The sequence below is a fragment of the Muscardinus avellanarius genome (genome assembly GCF_963383645.1).
Source record: "Muscardinus avellanarius genome assembly, chromosome: 4".
Classification (NCBI taxonomy): Eukaryota; Metazoa; Chordata; class Mammalia; order Rodentia; family Gliridae; genus Muscardinus; species Muscardinus avellanarius.
The window spans coordinates 57,405,252-57,432,209 of record NC_137789.1 but is presented as its reverse complement, the minus strand read 5'-3'; the positions used below and the strand labels follow the sequence as shown (position 1 = coordinate 57,432,209).

At 37.3% G+C, this 26,958-nt stretch overlaps 1 protein-coding gene across 1 annotated transcript in view; it reads right to left on the bottom strand.

Moving 5' to 3' along the window:
• ZNF704 (zinc finger protein 704) overlaps positions 1–26,958 on the bottom strand; it is a gene marked incomplete at both ends in the record, with an annotated part of 227,770 nt that overhangs the window by 155,663 nt on the left and 45,149 nt on the right. The window contains one exon of the mRNA XM_080695129.1: positions 12,956–13,194. Coding sequence (XP_080551255.1) covers positions 12,956–13,194 — 239 coding nt within the window. The remainder of the gene's footprint in view (positions 1–12,955; positions 13,195–26,958) is intronic.

The following is a 26,958-nucleotide window of genomic DNA, read 5'->3' as shown; positions in this document are numbered from 1 at the left end:
TGGGTCACTTCTAGATGTGGCCTGACCAGGCTGATACCATATATACCCAAAGAAACACCTTTACTTTTTTGCACACAGTTTTCCCACTCTTTGATAATGGAAACAGAAATGCTGTGGCTTTACTACATATACTGGATTAAATTTGAAAACTAGTATGCTTTTGTGTTTGAGATCAAAGGAAGCCAACATTAGACTCAGTCAGCTCAGCTAGGCATGGTTCCACAGAAAATGCAAACACCATGATTCTAATATAATAATGTCTCCTTCTATTTACAAGATAGCAATGCAAGGAATAAATCAATATAGACAATTTTGAGCCTGAATACCAGGCACATCAATGAAAAGCTGTGGAAACGTCTGTTTTGTACAGGATGCATTGGACTGGCCTCTTCAGGCCCAGTGGCTACTGAGTGTCCTGCTGGATTCTGCCATGCTATGATGAGTGAGACAAGAAGCCCCAAAGCCAACTGCAATGGCTAAGGACCAGATTCGTCAGGTTTTTAAGGAGCATCTCTCTAGTGAAGAAATATGTTTTTATATAATGAGGAAAAGAGGTTATTAAATTCTATATGAGAACGGCCCTGGGACAGCATCCAGCAAATACTTCAAATTAACAACAACAAAAAGGTAGCCAACAGACAATGAACCAATATTTAGAGCAGAAAATGTGATCAGTACATGTGCTAGTTTTGCTTATGAATACATGTGTCAATATGTTTTTTGTTTGCATCAAGAAATAGTTAAAGTATAAAAATATGTTTAAAATATACCACTGTCTGATCCATCAATGAGAGGAAATGGTTTCTCTTTTTATGTCTATTTCTGTGGTCACAAAAAAAAATACTGATCACTTAATTCAGTAATTCAGTGATCTAATACATGGATACAAATGATGATTTATTTATTTATTGGTACTGGGGATGGAATCCAGGGGCGTTCGACCTCTGAGCTACACCCCCATCCCTATTTTTTGTTTTGAAACAAGGTCTCATTAATTTGCTAAGAGACTTAAGTTGCTGAGGCTAGCCTGGAACCTTCGATCCTCCTGTCTCAGCCACCATACTGTGCCAGACAATTAATATTTTAAAATCACAGAATGGGCTTTTGCTTCTTTTTACTCAGAAGATTGATAAAGGAGGAGGCAGAAAAGTCCCAAACCTTGGTTTTTCTCTATTCAACCTGACTAAAAGGGAAGAACAGGTAACTCCACAGGCTTCGGAACAACAGTGTAGGGAGAAAGGAAACCTCATGGCTAGTGGGGAGCAGACAGGCACAGCCAGAGATGGTCCCCAGGTGACAGGCATGGGAGGTGCTGGTCCGGTGGATGCTTGGGATAGGGTCAGGGGACTCGCTTCAAATCAACAAATGGTAGATTTCTCATATTCTTCCCTCCTAGCTACCAATTCCATTTTCTAAGCTACTTTGTTTCCAATATAGAGGTACTCAGAGAATTGTATTCTTCTCTAAATGATAGATTTTTTTTTTTTTAGTTGTGAATTTTACTTTGTCTAAAATGAAAAAAGAAAGGCACGGTTATTAACTACAAAGAAAGGCATGGTTATTAACTGCCTACGAAGGTGGATGTAAGGTAGAACACACTGGTGCTGAATCACAAAAGCATCTCTTTCAGGCAGGTAGTAGTATTTCCCTTTTGCTCTAAATGCCAATTTTCAGGTTGTAACGTTATCTGGAGAGATGTGGAAAATAGGATTGCACTGTTTGTTGGGAATGAATCAAAAGGGAAATTTGCTAGCTCAGAAAAAATAAACATGTGAGAACATAATTCTTCAGTAAGCTTTAGAGGACTGGTGGCACTTTCTCTTATGTGTAAAAGGCATAATGTGAACTAAATAAACACTGCGCTCTCCAGACCGGCCCCTTCTCGTGAGTGTGGCGCAGCTGTCTGGTGCTTGCAGCAGCTACAGTTGCTATGATCATGAACACTACCTGGTTCTGTGAAACCACACTGCATGTGGAAGAAATTGAAGTAGTATTTTGAAAACTATATAGTTAATATACTTATCAACTATGGTTAGGGAGAATAGCACCTCAAAAACAGTTCACACTTACCAATATTTTAGATTTTGTTTTGTGTTTTGTTCAGTAACCTTAGAAGAACTGATCATATCCAAATAACACTGAAGATTATCCTCGTAAAATCAACCCCCAAGAACAAAAATGTAAGTTTCTACTGATATTTGATGAAATCTCACATTATATAGATAAAAGCCATACTTTGATTTTGTTTAAAACTACATGATAGCAAATCTGATGTAGAAAACAACCAATGATCTTATATACTCTAATTCTTGGGGAGGGGGAGAATTGACCAAATCTATTATATGATAAATTCTATTAGGGGACCTGATTTAGTAAAGTTGAGTTGTTCATTAAAAAGTGAATGTTTACCAAATCCAGTTAAACAAATCTGAGTGGGGAAAAGCAATCCAAAGCTTTTCATCATTTAGAAATAAAGCTGTAAAAGTAAAGCTTGCTTTGAGAAAAGCCAACATATTGACAGAAAAAGATATAGACAGATGTTTATTCACTTTAAAACTAAATATTTTAAAAAAAATCAAGCACTTTTAGTACAATTATTTATATTGCCTATTTAAGCTAGTCTATACACCATTCTCTACAAATACACTTATTCATTCATTTAATTTTTGCTCAAAGTTTTTGGTGAGGAATATTACCTGTTCTATTGCTAAAGGCATCTTAAACCCCACTTGTTTATAATGCAACCCTGATTCCTCTCCTCTCATATCTACTTTCTTTTGTATTACTCCTGAATTAAATATTGCTTTGATTAGCATCAGCAACTACTTTCTCCAAGCAGATGCCCAGGCTAGAATTTAGAGCCATCCCGAACAGGCCAGCATCCTTACGAAGCACCCTGTCTCACTTGCTTTATTCCTGCCAAGTTCAGTGGGTGCTCACCTCGCCCTTCCTGAAGCACAGCCCCCTTCCCTGGTGCTTTGTCCTAAAGGTTTCACCATTACCCCTCACTGATTTCTTCCTTCTATGTTCAGCCAACACTTGTTTGCCCTTCCTCCCTCCCTCCTCAGGCCCATAGGATACCAGATGACTTTTCGGAAATGCCAATCAAATGGTATCACCTGAATAGCTCTCTATACCTAGCAGATAAAAATCAGATTCTGTAAATATTCTTAGTTAATCCTAAATCTTCAGGCTTACCCCTTAATATTTCCCCATCAGAACTCTATAGAAAGAAGGAATAAGAAGAATCAGTAACAATTGAGGCTAGTAACAAAATAAACCCTTTGTACTTAGGAATCTTTAAAAACATTTGGTATATTTGTTGCATTTCCTCATTTTAATAAGTATCAATATTTTATTACAACTATATATATAAAGCAAAGGCTAAAGCTCCAAGTGTGATATCCCTGATCCAATGTATGTTTATTTGGTATGAGTGAACGTGGTAATGGTGGCCAGCCACTGTGGAGAATGTCAGAGACTCTGGTAATATCTAAAAAGGTTCTTTTAGGCTTTTAAACAACCAGAACTGTGACAATATCCATTTAACCTTCTTTTAGATGAAATTTAAATAACTTCATAATAGTTATAATTATACAAAACAACTGGAAGTCACCTTTCCGGAGGCAAAACAGGAATCATGCTGCAGATTTCCAACTAACTCTGTCTAGTTCCAACAATTCTAACTATTTCCTCACCCATTTCAGCAGAAGTGGTTCCTCCTTATGGGGGATGGATGCACAGCCACCCACTGACCCCTAAGAAACACCCACATAGAAAGACTCTTTTATTACTGTGAGTAAGGCATTTCCTCAGGTGTAAAAGTAGAAAAAAGAAAGGAAGAGACTATTGCTTTGGGGATACATGATAAATTAAACTGAAATGCAAAATTAACTTATGCTGTACTTATCTAAGGCTGCACTGTCCACTAGAATCACCACTGGCCACATGTGATGATGAGCCACTTGAAAATATGCCTGGTTATAAACTGATCAGAGTAAATATATATATGTGTGTGTGTGTGTGTATTTATCATATATATATATATATGATTTTGAAGACTTAGAAAAAAAGTAAATATTTCATTAATAATGTTTTCTTTTGATTACATGTTGAAATAATAATATCTAAATATATAAGATTAAATAATATATATAATAATAAAGTATTTCCTTCTTTCCTTCCTTCTTGCACTGGGGATTGAACTCAAGGTCAGTCTACCTCCAAGCTATACTCACAGTCTTTTTTGTTATTTTTGAAACAGTCTCACTAAATTAAAGACTGTTTCAACTTCCCAAGTACTGGGATTATAGACATGTGCCACAATGCCCATAATTTTCTTTTTCTATACATTTCTTGTTTTAAATGTACCTGTTAGAATTTGTAAAATGACATATATCCACTCACATTAATTTCTATTTCACAGTACTGATCAAACATTATTTTTTAAATAATAAATAAATGACTGATGTCCTGTTTAATTATTTCTTTTGTAATAAAATCAAAATATAAAATTTTTACTGGTGAATTCAATTATTTCCATTACTTCATTGTTTAAAATTTCAATAGGTAAAAGGAGAAAAAAAGATGGTGTATCAAACTTAAATGTAAATCAATTCTGCAGAGAAAGCCTATACCACGGGTACCCCAAAAGTGGGGAAATGGCAGTCCTACGCATTTGGAAACATTCCATATGTCCAACCTGTGCACCAAAGCCAGTGATCACCTCCCAACAGTGACACAGTTCCACCTGAAGTTTGGTTTGTTAATTTTCTCCATTTTACTGTCCAAAATTACTTGTATGAAAGGGTATTTACTAATTGTCCCAGGAGTCTTGGAGGTGATGCCTGCAAATATCTGAAATTTATACTTTCAAAATTTTACTTTGGCTGGGCGTGGTGGCGCACGCTTGTAATCCCCGCGCTTGGGAGGCAGAGACAGGAGGATAGCGCAGGTTCGAAGCCAGCCGCGTGTGCTGGCTTAGGAGACCCTGACTCAAAATAAAAATGTAAAAATAGGTCTGGGAGTGTAGCCCGGAGGTAGAAGGGCTTCCAGGAACCCCAGTACCACAAAAAAAAAATTACTTTGTAACTCCTCAAACACATTCTTCATTATTAGCAGAATGACAAATTATTTTACAAAATTATATTTGTAGCTATGATACTAAATTTAAAATGCCATTCCAAACAGGTGGCACATTCTAATGTGAAACCAATCTGTGCTCATTATAATAAAGGGCTACAGGATACAATTATTTGGAAATTGATGATTTTCTTTTTTTGGTGGTACTGGGGTTCCTGGAAGCCCTTCTACCTCCGGGCTACACTCCCAGACCTATTTTATATTTTTATTTGGAAACAGGGTCTCTTAAGCCAGCGTGGCTGGCTTCAAACATGTGAGATCCTCCTGTCTCAGCCTCACAAGAGCAGGGATTACAAGTGTGCGCCACCACGCAAGGCGAAATTGATGAATTTTAAAAGTTGTAAAGTCAAAACTAATAAATTCTCTTTAAAATACACACATGCACACACAAACTACGTGAACAAAATCTGGGTCACAAAATACAAGCTTCCATAAGATATTAGTAGAGAATAAAGATGGTCATCAATGTCCTCACTGTTGTTAAAGGAGGGAGAACTGCTGTTTAGAATGGTCCTCTGCCTTCCTTTCCTTTCTTCCTTCACATTATGGAATGCTGGGAGAGCAGAGGGGTAGCACGTGTGTATTTAAATTTCAGAAGTCATCTATAGGCACTTTGCAGGAAGGGATAGCTAATTTTGAAACCTACAGAGATCCCACCATCTCACCCAACAAAATTTTGCCTCAAGTGCGAAGGGAGATAAGAATTACTTCTCTTTCAAGTGGTTTCAGATCTCTAGTCTTTCCTGGTGAGTTTTGGTTCCACAGATGATGGAAGATATTATAAAGAATAATTTTGTCTTTAGCCAATCCTAATATATTTGTTGACTTTAGAAACCAAGGCCCCAGCAAGATGAGACTCAATTGTGTACTTGATGGTACAGTATGTGGCATTATCTCATAATCTCAATTATTTGTTCCTACTATCTTCTTATCCTCATTTTTCTACCCACATGATTATACCTGTGTTTTAGGAAGAACAATTTGGCTACTGTGTAGCAAACGGACCACAGCAAGAAATCAAGGCAACAGTTAACATGCAGCCTTGAATTATTGAAATGATGGAAGGATATGGAACTGAATAAAGGTTTCCTGGAAAAGATATTTATTGTAGCTATTTTAAGGAGATTGCTTCAGTTCTTAAGGGGAGTCCACAGATCATTTCTCCAACATGGGGGTATACATTAAGATTTCCCTCCATATATATATATATATATATATATATATATATATATATATATATTTTTTTTTTTTTTTTTTTTTTTTTGGTGGTACTGGGGTTCCTGGAAGCCCTTCTACCTCCGGGCTACACTCCCAGACCTATTTTTACATTTTCATTTTTGGAAACAGGGTCTCCTAAGCCAGCGCACGCGGCTGGCTTCGAACCTGCGCGATCCTCCTGTCTCCGCCTCCCAAGCGCGGGGATTACAAGCGTGCGCCACCACGCCCGGCAAAGGTTTTTTTTTTTTTTTTTATCGAACCCAGAGCACCACACCTGCAAAGCAGGCGCTTTGCCACTGAGCTACATCCCAGCCCCCCAATATATTTTTTAAAAGAAAATGTGCAATTTTTTTAAAGAGATGTCTATACATGCTAAAGTGATCTTTTTTTTTTTCCAATAGTCTCATATTGATTAGCATTTGGGACCTGAATAGTTTCTAATGCATTTAAAACATTTTCTCTAAGAATGTCTGGACTTCCAGTTTCAGAAATAAAATACAGCAATTTTGCCTTACCTCCCTCAATTCAAATTTTACCTATGAGAGTTTTCTATAAAAACACAATGGAGAAAATGCAGACACCAGCATTGGAAATGGTAGCTAAACTGGTTTTTCATGTCCGGCTTAGGGCTTAGGGCTCAGGCCACTTTCTACCTTTGAACTCAAAAGTTAAGACGTTTCTGAAATTCTTTTGAACTCTATGATTTCCAAATCGGCAACTGATAAGAGAAGATGATTTCATTTTATCCTGCAAGTGATAAACATGATATCATCATGTTTTAAAACCCTGCAAAACAAACCATACTATATGGTCTCTCTGTTCCACAGACTAACAATCTATTGTAGCCTAATAAATTGCTGTTAGGTCTAAGATTATTTGGGGCCAAATTTTTATTTTCTTTCATTATAACTGGGTTGCTAATAGATTTCCTTAGTTTCAGAGTTATAATAAGAAGGCAGTTCTTACTTTGCATAATCAAATTGTAACTGCTATTTGGATGAAAGTCAATGAATTTAAGCGTCAATACATCAAAAAATCTCCCAATATCTGGCAAAAGGAGATGCCATACTCTAATAACCTAGAAGTATACTAATGTTGTCATCACTTTTGAATTTGTTGTAGAAGGTAGAGAGCAAGTAATATTACATATTAGAATTATCAACCTATTTTAAAGCATCACAAGTGAAAATGACAGTAAATTAATATTCTCCCATTAAACATTAATAAAGGTGATAAAAATTCACTGTGGTCAGAAATTTACTTAGGTCTTCCATTTGTTCATTGTGTGCTCCTGAGCCAGTTAACATTTCTGAGTCTGTAGACTCATTTGTAAAACAGGAATTAAATACCTAAATAGACATTTTTCAAAAATTTTTCATGCCTCGTGGCTAAATTTGCTTCTGTCGTCTGGAGAACTTCATACACTTAAGTCTCTCACTTGAAAAGCTCAAAAGCCCAATTGCAGGTGCCCACCCTTGTGTCTACTTCCTGACCTGGTTTCTCCATCCTTCCCAGCAACTCTAGATGATACTATTAAAAAAAAAAAAAATCCTGAGCCAGGCGTGGTGGCACATGCTTGTAATCTTAGTACTTGGGAGGCTGAGACAGAAGGATCTTTAAGGTTCGAAGCCAGCCTCAGCTACTTAGGAGGCTCTCAGCAATTTAGTGAGAGCCTGTTTCCAAATAAAATATAAAAATAGGTCTGTAGTGTGGCCTGGAGATGGAAAGTCCCTAGGTTCCATCCCCAGTAACACACACACACACACACACACACACACACACACACACACACACACACACACACTAATAATAATAATAATAATAATAATAAAGAAAAATTTAAAAACTCCTTTGTGAAATCAGCCAGAGTAATTTTCTGTTTCTTATAATCAAGAATCCTCACTTCTGATTCCAAAATGTATCTCAAATCTGTCTACTACACTCCCTTCTCAACTGTCCCCACTCTAGTGAAAACACCCATGATACTTTTTCTGCACAAATGCAATGGCTCGACAGGGCTTTCTGTCCATTCTTGCCCCCTTCAATCCATTCATTCTACATGTAAAACCTGGAGAGACCTTTCATCAGAACAAATGAAATTACATTATTTTCTTCCACAAAATCCTTTCTGTTGACTTAAAAATAGAATGAAAAAAATTTAAACATAATTAATGTAACTCAACATGATCTGGCTTCTCCCACATCTCCCCAACCTTGAGTGTCTAGTAACAAGTGGGTAAACAATGTGCTATATTCACGGAATTGATGATTAAAAAAAAATGAATGTGGATGAACCTTGAAAGCATGCTGTCTTTAAATTCCTGAAAACCTAAATTTCTCAACTCTCCATAAGGACCAGTGAAGCTTGTATTTTCCCCTAGGGATACTTAAAAAATACTTAAAACTACATACTTATAGTTAATTTCTTATTCTCAACTCACAGTCTCCTTTGGAGGGGGCTGCGTTTTTTAATTTAATTTAATTTTTTATTTTTTTATAAGTGGAACATATTGAGAGTGGTGTACATTTACATTGTGCTTCCTGCCCTTCCCCCTCCTTTTCCCTACCCCCCAATAGAGAGTGTCCAGGTTAACCATGTTATATTTATACTATTACACATATTCATATGTAGCTCCTCCATTGAACAACCTCAGCTTTCTTCCTCTCCTATCCTTCCGTTCAAGCTTTGCTGAGATTTCCCTTCATCATCTGGAGTCCCTCTGGTATTACCACTACTCCCTAGCTTGAACATATTAGAGAAAACATGTCCCTTCTCTTTCTGTGCTTGACTAATCTCACTTAACATAATGTTCTCTAGTTCCTTCATCTTCTTGCAAATGCTATTATTTTGTTCTTCTTTATAGCTAAATAGAATTCGATTGTGTGTATTTCCCATAATTTTGCAATCCATTCATCTGTTGATGGAGATCTAGATTGGTTCCATTTTTTGGCTATTACAAACTGTGCTGCTATGAACATGGGTGTGCATATGTTAATGTAGTTCTCTGATTTCAAGCCCTTTGGAGAGATACCCAGGAGTGGTATAGCCAGATCAAATGGTGGATCTATTCCCAGTTTTCTAAGGAAAGGGGTTGTGTTTTATACAAGGCACTTTTGTAACAAGGCACTCCTAAATCAGTGGTGAAACCTTTAGAGAATGTTGCTCCTGTTCGCATCCACGCATTTAACACTTGGTACCCTCAATTCAAATTCCTGCTTCCAAATATTCTGAAAAAGTGGGACGAATTTTTTTGTTAACCATAGACTTTAGTTCCAATGAGAGACACTGCATGTGCATGCCCATCCCATACATTCCCATGCCATTTAGTTTTATCCACTGAAAAATGTGCAATAATTTGATAAATATTTTGAGTACCTCAACTCTATAATGGGTTCATCCTCACCCTCAATGGGAAAAAAAAAATCAAACACAAACACCATTTTTTCCTAAAATCGATCAGGCAATACTGACAAATCCAGGGGAAAGTGAGCCCTCCTACATTGTGTCTCTACCAACTCCGGGCAACTCAGAAAGGAGCAGCAGGCTGTGTTGTTTCCTCTCTTAACTTAAAAGAATTATTTCTTGGGATCCTTGGATCAATAACCACTTGTTATATTATACAGGAAGTTTGGGGCCCTCTTAAAAAGTGAAGATTCTAGGGGTCTTCAATAATAGCCTGGGCTGCCAAAAGGCTGGTGTCTGCCTCCAGTCTGCTCAACACAGGGACTTTTAACATAGAAATATGGGGGCCAAGGGAGAGGCAGCCATGAGAATGCATCTCAAAGACCACCAAGGGCGGGGAGCTAACTGACTAAGGCCCTGAAATCACCTGCTGCATCTGTGTCTAGACCACAGTTGCCACAGGCTGCTGACAGATAACAAGAGAGCACAGCAAGGGGGGTCAAGGCAGGTTTTCTGATGGCCTGTGATGCCACCTACGATGCTTCCCTCCCTCCCTGTGCTCAGACTTACTCTCTGGTCTGACCTGCATCTGCCTCCTGCCCTCTCTCCCCACCCAACCTAGTCCCCTTCCTCCCTTGGTGCTACTCCTAATAAGAAATGCTTGTGTACTTAATCCTGTCTTGGCACCTGCTTTTCAGAGGACCCAGCCTAACAGAGCCAGATTTTATACTTCCTTATACTTTCTCAAAGTTGCAACTTTGAAATAGGTTCTCAGAACATGAGCAAACAAGTATTCTATAAAATAGATCTCAGATACAGAGTTTTTCCTTCTCCATTCTATTCCAACCTACTTTGAAAAATATACTAATAAAAGAAAATTAGACTTCAACAGATGTATCAAATTAATAACCTTCCTAATACCAAAGATTCTCCTTTGATGGCAACTTCATTCAGGACTAATGAGGAGAGAGCAAATTAGGAACAGTTACTGGAAATTAGCTACTGAGGTTTGTCTCTGATTCAGCTACAGTACTTCTAGAGGGCAGGCACTCTCACTCATGTTTTGTTTTGTTTTCCATATACTAGGTTCATGCATAACATGTACTCAATAAATCTGTATTCAGTGAAGCCAGGAGATGATATTCAAACACAATGAGGTATAGATTAAGTCAAGAAAGGGTTCTCAAGACCTCTCTAGTAATGTGGAAAAGCAAATAAAACATAATTGTTGCTTTTGTTGTATGAACAGAAATAAACTTCAAGTTTCATTTTACAAACTACAGAAAGTAAAGTTCAACCAAACTTTTAGATACAGCAGAAATAAGTAAAATAAAAATGAGGACCATTACCAGGAGTAATTCTACATCAGTAACACCCAAATGTGAAATTAAAGAATAAAGATGCACCTAAAACAACTTGTGATAACTTGAGATGATTAATCCTAGTATTTTAAAATAAATGATGAAAATTTTATGTAGAGAAAGTCCTACAGAATTGCAAGTTAGCCTTAAAATGGCAATGGAAAGTCTAATTTTTGCCCTACAGGATTTGGAAGAAAATCAAAGCAGAACTCTTCACATTTCAAATATGTCATTTTTCCTATGAGTCAAATAACAGATATGGATTGAGGTGCCTCTCAGTTCAGACGTGATAAAACATTTCACAATGCATCCACAAGAAAAGAAATTAATCCTAAGTAATTTAACAGGTACTTTAAATAAAAACAAAGAAACCTAGGAGAGCAAATGGTTCCAATTAAACAGAAATAATGAATATATAAAGATTGTCAATTAAAGGTTTTAAAAAAACAGAAGGCCTATAATTTTAGAAAGCCTAAAAAATTTGGTGGCACAATAGGATAATATGTAATTTACTAGAGAAGACATTTTTCATTTAATATAGAATGAAATAAAAATTCTAATTATGTAAAGTAGACAGGTGAAAAAGGATCACTTGTTCTTTTCCCAAAGATATTGTTTTCCTAGTTAGCTGTCAGAAATCACTTGAACAAATGGAGGACTTTTCAAAGAATTGCTTGTAAAGTTTCATTTGAAATGATTTTTTGGCAACAAAATGTGGTACACATATTAAAAATAAGCAGACTTCCATGTGACAGCATTTCCATTCTTTCCTTCATCTGACAAATATTTATGAAGCCCCTGAAAGATAATTAAGCATTCTTCTAGCGCTGAGGATACAGCATGACCAAAAGGACTCAAATCCCTGCTGCTGTGAGGATTACTCTCCAGGGGTGACAAATGCTAAGAAAGAAAATAAGTGAGAGTTTGTATGTGCACACCCCATCATCATCCCACTGTTACTCTGCCGTGATGCTTCAGTGCTATTCGATATGGTTCAAATAAAATTACAACATGATAAAGACCTTTATATACTGCAGATAAAATCTCTCGGCCAAGTTTTAAGGTAAATCTGTCTTAAAAGGATAACTGTGATAGACACCAGAGATCAAACATTTTTGCATATGTAGTCTTTTGCAGGCCATAAAAATAAAAGAACCTGATGGGCATGGTGGCGCACGCTTGTAATCCCAGCACTTGGAAGGCTGAGACAGGAGGATCGCAGTTTCACAGCCAGCCTCAGCTACATAGTGAGGCCCTCTGAAACTTAGTGAAACCCTGTTTGCAAAAAAAGAATAAAAAATAGGGCTAGAAATGTAGCTTGGAGGTAGAATGCCTCAGGTTCCATCCCCAGTACCACAAAAAAAAAAAAAAGAAAACCATTCTCATATCATCATATCATAGACCACACGAAAGGAGACCACGGAATGAATCTAGTCTGCAGCCAGCATTTGCCAATTCCTGACCAAAAGACATGAGTATACTTGCTTTTAAGTTCTATTCGTCCTACATTTCATAATTTCCATCTCTAACTGTATATATATAGTGTGTATATATATGTATATATAGTATATATAGTTATATATCTCATTATTCCTTTATTAAAATCTAATGAAACATTCTTTTATACATAGTACTTCCAACTACGGCAGCCTCAAAGTCAGTTCTAAAGAGCAAGGCCACCTGCTACACTTCACAAAAGCAACAGAAAAAAAATTCTTGGCAGAAAATCCTTCCTAAGTTTATATTGTACTGAAGAGCGACAGGGCAGAGACTGTACTCACTCTCTACCACCTTCAGGGATAGACACACACAGCCTCTAGTGTTCTCTTACCTTGCTGGAGGGACATCAATATTGGAAGAAACAACTTTTCGTTTTTGCTCAAGGAGACAGATGGAGCGAGTGTTTTCTTTTTCATGGTCAAGGATCCGGTTGGTTTTTTTGGTGTCCGCTGTTTTCACATCTTCTTCCATGGCCAAGGGGAACAAGTGATGAGACATTTTTTTACTGGAGTCCCGTTTTAAGTCCTCTGGTTGAAATGTGAAGGTCATTTCCCGCTTTATGCTCCCCACCTGTGAAATGAAATAAGGAATTGTTATGTAAACCATCCACTCTGCCTATCATGAGGAGAGGCTTCAGACACTCCCCTCCCTGTTCATCTTCAGTTCATAGTTTAAATGGGGAAATGTAACACAAAAGTAAAATAACTGGCATTAGGAAGTAATATACAACACACACCTGTCATGATACAAACAGAAGACATCACAGACGCAAGAAATGCTCTCTCTGAAGACTTGAAAGCATAAGGTTGCTAATTCTTTTTAATTTAAAATACTGCCTTCTCAATTATGAAAGCTCAATCAAGTAAATCTTTAAACATTCTGGGCTCATAATTAAGTTTAATAGAAGACAGTTAATGTATAAAGACAAACTTTATCTTTGACTAGTAATAGTGAACCACACACTGCCTGCTCAAAAACAGTTTTTATTCTTTATTATAGTTAATATCTTAATAAAAAATCCATCCTAAAGCCATATGATAAAGGCGTCAGAATAATATTTTTATGTTTTTAACTAAATAATGATTAAGGGGCAAGACAAATATAAAATTAAAGCTCAGTGAATTGAATTTTGTTATTTCTGAGTTTGTGATCATTAAAAAAGGAGACTAAAATTCAAGAAAGATTTTTGTAAAGTAATTGCTATTGTGAATGAGGTTTGGAGGAATCTGGTTCAATATAAAGAAGAGTCAAACTCTGGTAATCTGGAGCTTCACCAATCACTACAACGTATTTCAAAATGTGCACAACTCTAAGACATTTCACATGCCCTTAAGACAATCCATCTCTTCTTGTGGAGCCAGTCTGCACAGAGCATTTGCGGAATCAGTTAAGTCTTCACCTACCCAATCAAATAGAAGATACACTTTTTTGGGAGCAGGGTGGTACTGGGGTTCCTGGAAAGGCTTATCCAGGCTACACTCCCAGACCTATTTTACACTTTTTTTTCTTTTATTTGGAAACAGGGTCTCTTAAGCCAGCGTGGCTGGCTTCAAACCTGCACGATACTCGTGTCTCTGCCTCCCAAGCGTGGGGATTACAAGTGTGCGCTACCATGCCCAGCAGAAGATACATGTTTTAATCTTAGGAGAAAAAGCAGAAAGACTTTATCAAATAGATCTAGGATGTTAGAATCAAAAGCCATAAATTAAGATGTTTTCAAAATAAAATGAAGATGTGTGTGTGTGTGTGTGTGTGTTTGAAAATGGCAGAGAGCCTACTATTAATGACCAGAAATTCTCAGATTAAAACTCAAATATATATATGTGTTGAAGTCACAGGTCCTGTCCCTATATGAGAAATTTTCACAGCCTAGAAATTACTTGTATCTCAGATTCTGCTTGGCTAGAGTGTCTGCTTTTAAGTGTTAACTGTTTTAATGACATTAATACACAACATAAAAAAAATCATGCTTTTAAAAATCAATGAAAGTTCTATAAATGTAGTTTATAAATTGACAAATATAATTAAAATATTTTATATATCCATCATTACAGTACTTACTCCGTGCAACTCTTCCTGCCTAGATGTGAAAGTGAAAGGGGGATGCTACTTTTGTACCAGCCAGTACCTATGTTGCAACAGTAATACTCTGAGCACCAGACATGAAAGGAGAAAATACAATCTTGGTTTTGAGGATTATCAAGAGCGTCCCCTTAAGAATCAAGTACTACATTAATTAAATATGCAAGTAGTCATCAATATTAAGTTGAAACAATAATTGATATCCATGCCTCTCTTGGGGCCAAATGGACTGATTAAATGAATTCCATCCAACATTTAAAGGAGGGAAACATTAGAGGAAGCCTAGCTTACAGCACCACAATTTTTAGAGAGGAAAACTTAAATACAAATAGAATACATTTTCTATAGAAATGATGTTATAATTGTATGCCATACTCTTGGTTAAGGCTTTGCAATAAAACGTTATAATAATATTCAACAATGTAAGCTATAAATCCTCTAAAAACTTTCTAAACAAAAAACTAATCTCTCAATAATATCTTGAGGAGTTTTACAATGAAATGCATTTCAAAGATAACTGAGCCCAGACTCTCTGCTTAAAAGTCAAATTGGAAGCAGGGCATGGTGGCGCACACTTGTAATCCCTGCACTTAGGTAGCAGAAACAGGAGGATTGCGCAGGTTTGAAGCTAGCCATGCTGGCTCAAGAAATCCTGTTTCCAAAAATAAAAAGTATAAAATGGGTCTGGGAGTGTAGCCCAGAGGTAGAAGGGCTTCCAGGAACCCCAGTCCCACCAAAAAAAAAAAAAAAAAGTGAAATTGCAGTGCCTAGAAATGACCAAAGTGGACCAAAAATAACTGTAGAGATAAATAAGAGCTGTTAAATCCTTTGTGTGGTGGGTTCCCATGTGTGTAACACTGGTAGAAAGGTTGGGTGACAGATGTGGTTGTTATATTTCTAAGCTTTAAAGCTTGCATGTACATAATAAATGTCCCTTTTTTTTTTTTTTTTTGATGGTACTGGGGTTCCTGGAAACCCTTCTACCTCCAGGCTACAATCCCAGACCTATTTTTATGTTTTTATTTGGAAACAGGGTCTCTTAAGCCAGAGAGGCTGGCTTCAAACATGTGCGATCCTTCTGTCTCCACCTCCCAAGGTCAGGGAACAAGTGTGTGTCACCACGTCTGGCATAAATGTTCTTTTTTAATACTCTTTTATTCATAGAAAAATTGTATTGGGGACTTCCGGGAAGATGGCAACCGAGAAAAGCAGCATTTACGAGCCCTGCTAACACTTGATCTCTATTGCCACAAAATCAGTGCTTTTTATAGCCAGAAAACACTATCAGCAGAGAAATAAAAAATGTAAACACAAGGGACAGAGGAAAAGAAGACTAGAAGAACAACCAGAAACCAGAAAAGAAACCAGCCTGCATTGCGGAGCTGCACCGGTGTCATCATGCCTCACAACACCAGGCTCCAGACAGGAAACATAAACAAGGAGCTGAAGTGAGCAGCTGCAGATCATTCGGGTGTTCTTTCAGCGCAAAGAATATCTAAAACTACCAGTGACCAAGCTCATCACGCCATCCAGGGACTCAGAACGGAGCTTAAAACCAGAAAAGAAATACACCAGCCTCATGGCCAAGGGCATGGCAGCAGCACCATATTGCCAGCAGTAGCAGCAAGTTCACCATGCCTGGGACAGCTCCAGATTAGCGTGCACAATAACTGTAAGTGAAATTGCGACCCCTACAGGAGAATCTCTGCACTGCACCCCCAGGGACTTGCACAGCTTTGATAATCTCCCTGGGTCTGAGATTTTGCAGTCCAACCCAGTGAAGTAGTAGTGGTGGCAAAGATACCACACCCTAGTCACAGCTCCCCGTGGGAAAACACCCAGCCTAGCACCCCCATGGTCTTGCACAGCCTTGACTAAATCCTTGGGTCTGAGACTTTATGATACAACCCAGTAAAGGAGTAGTGGAAGATGAGATTACCACATACTCCAGATCCAGAGCACCCTAAGTGAAGTTGTGGTGACCCGGGGAAGAACCCAGAGAAGGCACAAACTTCTGAAATTATGGGAAAGAGGAACAACAATAGAGCAATGAACACCCACAACCCCATAATATCAGAACCTGTTAACACAGAAATTCAGAGATCTCCAGAAGATCAAATCAGGACTATAATTGTAGAAATAATACAGGGCCTTTGAAAAGAATTTAGAGAGTCTAAAAAAAATAAGGATGCAATCCTTGAATTAAAGGCATCAATTCAAAGTATAAACAATCAATTAGACCACATGGAGAATAGAATCTCGCTCCTAGAAGATGATCACTTCAAAAATGAATGCATAATTTATAACTTAGGGAAAAAAATCCGACAGCAAGAATCTGACATTGAAGAAATATGGGCCCATTTTAAGAGAGCTAACCTAAGAATAATTGGAATAGAGGAGGGAAAAGAAGGTGAAACCAAAGGGATCAATAATCTCTTCAAAGAAATAATCACAGAAAATTTTCCAAACATAGAGCAAGAGGTTGATACACAGGTCCAGGAAACTTATAGAACTCCCTTTAGACAGGATCAGAGAAGAGGTTCCCCACACCACACAATTGTCAAAATGACCAATGTGGAAGCCAAGCAGAGTATCTTAAAGGCATCAAAAACAAAAGGCCAAGTGACATTCAGAGGCAAACCAATTAGAATCACTCCAGACTTCCCAAACCAAGTCATGAAAGCCAGAAGGGCTCGGAGTAACATATTCCAAACTCTGAAAGAAAACAACTTCCAGCCAAAAATTTCCTATCCAGCAAAACTATCTATCAAATTAGATGGGGAAATAAGAAGCTTCCATGACAAACAGAAACTGAAGGAATTTATGTCTTCAAAACCAGCACTAGAGAAAATACTCAAAGAGGTTAACTACAAAGAAGCAATAAGTAATACACACCAGAACCAGAGAAACAAGATTTTCCATCCATCAGACAACTAAGCAAAGAAAAATAAACAGTATTTCAAACAGAAATAAAATCTTAACATGTTAGGAATTAAAAGTTATCTCTCAATAATTACACTGAATGTAAATGGCCTCAATTCTCCAACAAAAAGACATAAAGTGACAAAATGGATTAAAAACCAGAATCCATCCATCTGCTGCTTACAAGAAACACACTTTACAAGTAAAGATAGTAACAAACTCAAGGTAAAGGCCTGGAGCAAGGTAATTCATGTTAAGTAGCCAGCCTAAAAAATGTGAAATAGTATCTCACTATAGTTTTTATTTGTATTTCCTTAATTATTATATTATGATAATGATGAGTGATATTCATGTGTCTATTGGTCATATAAAAATCTCTGGAGATTCATTATCTTTCTTAGTCTTTAAACTCTTTCTAAATTGTATTGTTTGCTTTTATTGTTGCTAATTTTTAGGATATATATTTGGAATATTAATATCTTCAGATATAGCATTTGGAAATATATTATCCCATTCTATCAGTAATTTTTATTGTTTACATTGTCTTTGGATGTACAATATTTTTCTATTTTTATGAAGTTTGTTTGTTTATTCTTTTTTTTTTTTTGGTGTTACTGGGGTTCCTAGAAGCCTTTCTACCTCTGGGCTACACTCCCAGACCTATTTTGACATTTTTTATTTGGAAACGGGGTCTCCTAAGCCAGCACACGCGGCTGGCTTCGAACCTGCGCGATCCTCCTGTCTCTGCCTCCCAAGCATGGGGATTACAAGCGTGTACTACCACGCCTGGCCTTGTTTGTTTATTCTTTTGTTGCTTATGCCTTTGGAATCATATCCAAGAAATCACTTCCAATTTCAGTGTTGTGAAGTTTTATGACCCTGGTTTTCTTCTAAAAGTTTATAGTTTTAAGATTTACATTTAGATCTTTTATCTATTTTGAGTTAATATTTGTATATGGTATTAGATAAGGGCCCAAGTGGTTTCTTTTTCATGTAGTTATTATTTTTCAGAAATACTTAGTGAAGCCGGGCGTGGTGGCGCACGCTTATAATCCCCGCGCTTGGGAGGCAGAGACAGGAGGATCGCGCAGGTTCGAAGCCTGCCGTGCGCGCTGGCTTAGGAGACCCTGTTTCCAAACAAAAATGTAAAAGTAGGTCTGGGAGTGTAGCCCGGAGGTAGAAGGGCTTCCAGGAACCCCAGTACCACCAAAAAAAAAAAAAAAAAGAAATACTTAGTGAAAAGATTATTATTTCCTTCACCAGATGTTCTTTTAAATCTTGTCAAAAATAATTTGACCATATATGGAAGAAAAAAAAAACAAATATATCAAAGTTAATCAGGAAACCAAGCATGGGAAGGAGGGAGGGGGAGGGAAGGGTTAGGGATTGGGTAGGGGCTGATTGGGTGATGTGTGCATATATATCTCCACATTTTTTATCCCATTAAGATGTATAACTATAATGCGCCAATAAAAATTTATTTAAAAAAGAATAAACAGTATAGTTGTATTGGAAAAAAAAGCAGCCGGTGTGGTGGTGCATACTTGTAATCCCAGATTTGGGAAGCTGAGACAGGAGGATCATGGTTTGAGGACAGCCTCAGCTACTATTTAGTGAGGCCCTTTGCAACTCAGTGAGACCCTGTTTCAAAATAAAGAATTATAAATAGGGCTGGGGGGATAGCTTGGAGGTAGAATGGCCCTGGGTTCCATCCTCACTACCACCAAAAAAAAAAAAAAAAAAAAAAAAAAAAAGCCTCTCCAAAAGCAGAGTTCACAGGAGAAAAGAGAGTGGCAGTAATAAATGAGGTGTCTACTCTTGGGAAACTGACTCAGAAATGGCCCAGAGAAATGGGGTGCTGTTAGAAGGGAAGGCTGGACAAGGGAGAGTGTTTCAAAATGGGAGGTAAATGAACACCTTTGTATACCTAGTAAAAGTTAGTAGTAGCAATAAAAGGACAGATATGATGCCCAGCTACTGCAAATGAGCACTGATTATATCTTTTATTAGGTTAACAGAAGAAAGAAGCAGAAAAAAAATACATAATCCCATTTATATGGAACTTCCAGAAAATGCAAATAAATGTACAGAGATAAAAAGCAAATCCATGATGTCCTGGGGCAAAGGGTGGGAACAGAAACTGATTGCATAGGAGAACTTTCTGAGGTGATGAGAATGTTCTAGAATTAGACTTTAGTGAGGTTTGTATATCACCGTAAACAAATGAGCTATAAGCTTATTAAAATTCATTGCACTGTATTCTTACAATGGTATAAATGTTATGGTATGTAAATTATGTGTCAGCAGGGAAAGAAGAAGAAAGAAGGAGAAGGAAAAGGAGAAAGAAAAGGAAAAGGAGGAGGAAGAGTAGGAGGAGGAGGAAGAGGAGAAGAACAACTCCTTCTCCTCCTCTCCTTCTCTTTCTCCTTCTCCTTCTTCTTAACCAGCAGTGACTGATGTGGAATGGAGGTTGAGTTTTTAAGAACTCCTAGGCCATAAAGTTGTAAATCATGATGTAGAAAGGTAGCCACAATGTCCATGGGTATATTTTATTATTATTTTTAATACAGGTGGTATGGCCCCAGGCTGCTGTACTCAGGTTTATGTTGGTACCCTGTGCAGTTAAGATAGGGATAAACTCCAGTCCCCATTCAAGCCAGATCTCTAGGCTTTGTCACCCAGGGAAACGAACATTATTCTAATGTATCCATCTGGAGAGGAATTTTTTGTACTTCATCTGCCCCAAATGAGCACCTCCCTCCCCTTAACCCCACCACACACACGATTTACACAATGCTCTGATGTTAAAACTGTTTCTGGTGATCTACAAGGTCTACACTAAGTTAGTTTCTTTTTCTAAAGCTGGTATTAATTTAATTATATGACTTGAATATGAGCTGACACTCTTGATAATGGAAAAGTTGAGGCCATCTGAGAAATCACTCTATACTAGAGCTCCTTAGTAGGCAAAGAACTCAATGATAGAACATAGCCAGAAGGAAAATGAATCTGATTGGATGGAGAGAAATTTGTAGCAGCAATATTGGAAAGAAGGGGAGGGCACAACAAGAAGTGGCATGCCCAGAGCCAAGCTAAGTAACAAGAAAGATGCTTGCCTACAGGGGTAAATGAAGAACTGTCAAAGAAAAACAGCTTCTCAAAGCCACTTTCTAAGTATCAGGGAGGGAATGGAACATGGGAAAGAAGCTGACATATTCTTCCAGAGAGATCCCCAAGTGTCAGAGTCAGGCTGATATAGTCACTCAAAAGAGCATTCTTGTTCATCTTGTTGAAGCCTGAGTCATTTTCCAAATGTCCTAATTCACTGCCACCATCAACTTTCAATGAATAAACAAGCATATATCAATAAAACTACTAAAAATAGCCTAGAAATCATCCCCAGAAGACTTGTCTAGAAAAAAAAAAAAAAGATTTAGGAACTTCTAGTAGGTCTCCCCCCCCCCTATATTCTTTTAGTATGGGAAAAAATAGAAGGCAAAGGCAGGTACTACAAACAAACAATTGGCAATACAAATAGAGATAACAATTTGATTCTCTACACCAGAATGATGGACTCTCAGCAACAGGATCTTGTGCGATGTAGAATTTCTTTGTCAAGAGAGGTATGGATCTGACAACATGGCTTTAACTGACAATGTAAGGAGAAAGAGAAAATTTCCAGATAAAACTAAAAGCTAGAAGTACTGTATGACAATAAATGAAAAAAAAAACTAGTAAGACTGTTAAGTAATTTTCAGGAGAAATACAAGGCAGAGAACAATCTTATTCTGGAAAGGAGGAGGAAGGAGAGTGTCTCCTGAACAATGATTTATCTGCTAGTGTCAGAGAGGCTGAGCATCCCGATTCCAAAATCCAAACTCTAAAATGTTTTTATGCTGAGCATAAAAACTGTGCTCAGCAACTTTCTGAGCATAACATGCCACCACAGGTCAAAATGTTTTTCATGCATAAAACTGCTACAAATATTGTACAGAATTAACTTAGAGGCTATGTGTGTATAAAGTATATATGAAACATAAATTTTGTGTTTCGATTGGAAGCACATCCCCCAAGATATCTCATTACATATATGCAAATATTCTATATATTGCAAATGTGCATTTATTTGTTTATACGCAGATATTCTAAAACACTTCTGGTCCCAAACATTTCAGATAAGGAATACTCAGCCTGTAATATTTGATTCAGGTCACATTTCAAAGTGAACATTGACAAATTAGAATAAGCACAACAAGGTAATCTGGCAAGGGATCTCACTGGGAGGAACTTGGAATGTTTTGTCTAGAAAACAGAAGGCTGTACAGATTACAGACTGCCACAGAGCACTCTGTAGTATGTGCAGGGCTCTCTATGAAGAGGAGCTGGAGCATCCCCTCTACTTCAGGCTAGCTCTCTTCTGACCTTGTTTTCTCTCTTTCAACTCTTCTCACTTTTCTACCACATTGTGAATAATACATTTTATATCTGTAAGATATACTATGTATTTGAACTGTGTTTTCATGAAATCATAAGCAATTTGAGAACAGGAGCCCCAGAGATTGCTCAAACTCATTGAAACATTTACTTATCAGTGGTTTTATAGAGTTCAAAAGTACTTTCCACTTTTTAAATTCTTATTTATTACAAAATAAATGCCTGTTAAATGTTAATAAAAATGTATATAGGGGAAAGCTTTCTAGAGTTCCCTTCTCTCCTAGAGGGAACAACTTTTAACAATTTACCATAAAAATTCAAATTACTAACAATATATTAAATACATCTGTGTGCACATACTCTTTGAAGTATATAGATATAAATATGACTATACTGAATCTATTATTCTGCAACCTATTTTATTCCTTGACAATACCATGGGCATCTTTTCATATGAGTAGTAGATGTTCTACAATTCTTTATTTTGAACATTAACACATTTCATGAGGTGGTGTATTTTTACCAACTTCTTGACATATGAAGTGACTTTCAATTTGTCATTAAAAAAAAAAGAACATCCTTGTGTAGTATGTCTTTATGTGCTTTTGCAAGAGTGTTGTAGAAAAGATTTCCAGAGGCTAGAATTGTTGAATCAAAAAACATAAATTTTCTTTAATAAGTAGAAAATGATGAAACCACCCATATAATGGATTATACCATGACATCACTAAGGAGAAGAACATCATAATATATCTGTGCTCTATTAAGGGTAACATATTTGTTTATGACCTATTTAGAGAGGCATGCAAGTTGTAGATCATGTTGGACTTAAATTAAAAACAAAATAGTATATGATGAGGAGATTCAAAATGATGACTGCGGGACCAGAACATCTCAGCAGCTAGAACAAAGAAAATTCAACTACTGAGAAACCAGTGTCTTGACCCAAAAAAAAAAAAAAAAATAAACAAAGCAGTGGAAGATATTCACAATCAAAAGCACGAATGGGAACCATGGTGGAAGGAAATCCAACACTCTGAAAGTGAGATCCACTGTGAAGAGCCCGAGTGCGTGACTGACCTCGTGTGGTAGCCAGCCCCAACTCAGGCTACCACCCGAAATGCATTTGCTGGCTACCGCTCCATGGTCCCAAGAAGTTCCAACAAGAAATCCAAGAACTTGAAGTGCAGAAAGTGGCAGCAGAGCTCCAACATCTTACGCAACCAACACCACACTTCAGGGACACAGAAAAAGATCCAAAAGCCCGTGTACTCAACAGAGGCAGCACACGTAGCTGTGCACTGTGCCCTCCAGAGACCCAGCCTGCAGGACAGCAAGGACTTGGAGGAACACTGCCCAGAGCAGCCTCAGGACCCCAGCGGGCTAAGACCTGGTGGCCCATCCAGAGGTAGTCCAGTCAGAACCTCCAGAGACACAGGAAAGGCCCATAATGCTCAAGGTGTGGCACGAGCAGAGGGTCACAGTGAGTTGCTCCAAGACTACAATGCACACCCTCTGCTAGAGCGAATAGGGAGGCACAGGCCCAGGGCAGGAAGGCGCAGAACACAGGGCCTGAGATCACAGAGCCAGGGTCTAGAGTGTGGAGCACCAGGTCGGAGAGCATGGAGCACAGGGCTGGAAAGCGCAGAACCCAGGGTGGGGAAACAAAGAACCCTGAGCTTACATGGAACTAATTTACAGTGGCATCCAACGCCCTGACACCTAAGCACAAAGCTGTCAGAGGTGAGAGAGATGGGAAGAAACACTCATAAATTGGCTCCAAAAGCTGACAATAGGTTATGGAGCAAATGAGAAACACTGAAATATATTCCAGAATCAACCAGAGTGAACAGACACACGGATATTATATGAGTCCAGGCCCTATACATGTAAATTAGCAGGACTGCTGTTTTTGTTGTTGTTGTTTGCTTGTTTTTTCTTTCGCACTGTTGCTAGTTCTTTTTGTTCTTTTTCATTTTTTCTTTTGTTTTTTTTGTCTTTGATTTATAATTGTTAGTTTTTGTAACTTGTTTTGTTACTTTATGCATGTTTGTTTATTCCCTCCCTCATCCCTTTTACAAACTTGCTTCCTCTCACCTATCTACTCTCTTCACTCAAAGCTTTGTTTCCTTTACTGTATTCTCTTTGTTTTATACTCAAGCTATTTCATATCTCCATACCTAAATACTCTGTACTAACTACAAGAATCCTACTATCTAACCTTCTCTCATTCTCAACCAGATACTACACTATACTTAAATTCAACCTAATCATCATATCCTCTACTTGACCTGACTCCTATACCCATCATCCCAGCTCCTCCCCCTTTTCCTATCCCTCACCATTGATAAAAAGCACTGTTTACCTGTGCACAAACCTGCTGACAACTCTAAATTTCTTCTGCTAAGATTGGATCAGACATATTACCCACAGAGTCACACAAAAAGAAGATGCCAAGACATCAAAAAAACAAGCCCAAGAACCCTGAAAATATGAGAACTAGGAACAGGGAAATTAGGAATACTGACCTACAAGAAATGCAAGAAGAATTCCAAATCCTGATTTTTTTTTTTTTTTTTTGTACTGGGGTTCCTGGAAGCCCTTCTTCCTCTGGGCTACACTCCCAGACCTATTTTATATTTTTGAAACAGGGTCTCTTACGCCAGCACGGCTGGCTTCGAACCTGCGCGATCCTCCTGTCTCTGCCTCCCAAGCGTGGGGATTACAAGCGTGCGCCACCATGCCCGGCGCGAAATCCTGATTTTTAATATGATGAAAGGCCTCACACCACCACTCTGATAGAGGGCTAATATCCAGAATATACAAAGAGTTCAAATGACTCTACACCAACAAAACAAATAATTCAATCAAGAAATGGGCATTGAATAGACACTTTACAAAAGTAGAGATACAAATGGCCAATAGATACATAAAAAGATATTCAACATGATTAGCCATCAGGGAGATGCAAATCAAAACTACACTGAGATTCCATCTAACCCCAATCAGAGTGACAAGCATAAAGAAATCAAATAACAAATACTAGCAAGAATGTGGAGAAAGAGGAACAGTTTTACACCATTGGTGGGAGTGCAAACTAGTTTAGCCGCTATGGAGATCGTGTGGCGATTCCTTAGAAAACTGAAAATGAATCCACTATATGATCTGGCTATACCACTCCTGGGTATCTTTCCAAAGGGGTTGAAATTAAAGAACTACAGTAACATATGCATACCTATGTTCATAGAAGCACAGTTTGTAATAGCCAAAATATGGAACCAACCTAGGTCTTCATCAACAGATGAATGGATTACAAAATTATGGGAAATACATGCAATGGAATCCTACTCAGCAATAAAGAAGAACAAAATCATGACATTTGCAAGAAGATGGAAAGACCTGGAAAACATTATGTTAAGTGAGATCAGCTAAGCACAGAAAGAGAAAGGACATATGTTTTCTCTAATATGCCCAAACTAGGGAGTATTAGGGATACCAGAGGGACTCCATATAATGTAAGGGAAATCTCAGCAAAGCTAGAAAGAAAGGGTAGGAAAGGAGGAAGGGTAGGAGGGGAAGAAGGCTGAGGTTGATTAATGAATGAGCTACATTCGAATATGTGTATAAGTGTGAATGTAGCACAGTCAAGCTGGACATGTACAATTTTAAGTAGCAAGATTATGGGAGATCTTTAAAAATAAAACAGAAAAATTCAAATAATGCAATGGATTTTTTGCTTAAGATTCACAAAAATTATGAAGAATAATGATCTATGCTTTTTAACATATGAGGTAATTGGCACTCTCAACTACTACTGGCAGAAACATATATATTAGAAATATGCACATTTCTAAATGAAAAAATAAAGCTAAATGTAACTGTGTATTTCTTTTTTTATAGCACTTTTACAATTAAGAAAAAATACATGAACATATTTATCACAGAAATATGTATAAATTAAAAGATAGATAGGAATTACCTAAGTATTCATCGATTCTGAGTTAATATTGCACAAATGAAATGTGTACTTAAAATGAAGAAATAAAAACAGACATTCTTCTACAGTAGCTAAGACATTTAATATGTTAAATGTAAAAAGAAGTTTAAAATAAGTAGAGGTAATATGAACTCCTCTGAGGAGAAATGGATATATATTTACATATATATACACATCATATGTAGATAAAGAGAAAGAAATAATTCTGAAAGGACATTCTAAAATGCTATTTTTTTCTCTTTGGGGAGAGATGTATAAACAAATTCTGCTATCTTGTTTATACTTTAAAAATTTTTCTTGTGCAGTTTTCAGTATTGTAAAGCTTATAATGTTATGATACTATGAAAAATACATATCATCTTTATACAATTAACTTTCTCAGGAAAGTTATATAACTGATACTTGTATTCTACTAGTTTCAGTTATTAGTATATATGTACTTATTAAGGGAAAAATGAACTATCAAAAATAATGCATCCCTGGAGCTGGTGCTTGCACTATCAGCACCTCTTTGTTATATTATATTGAAGTAACCACCATAAAATTACTTCTTCCTGCCCAACACAGAGGCTCTAATATAGATATTGTACACATTATCCAGTGTAATTTCTTGCAAGGGAACAAAGCTCCAATGTTCAATTATATGAGAATACTGCCAATTACCAATTAACAACTGACAAATAAAACTCAGAATTTTTATTCCAATGAACCAGCTTTTGTTTTTTCTTAAGATAATCAGTGTATGTATAAATATGATATACTTGGGGAAATTGCAGTTTTTTTAACAAGAAGTTCACAGTATCTATTTAAGTCTTGAATTTCTCTAAATGGCGTCCTTGACAAATTGGATGCAACTTTCTAAGACTGGGACTGGAGCTCATCGGCCTTTTTCAATACAA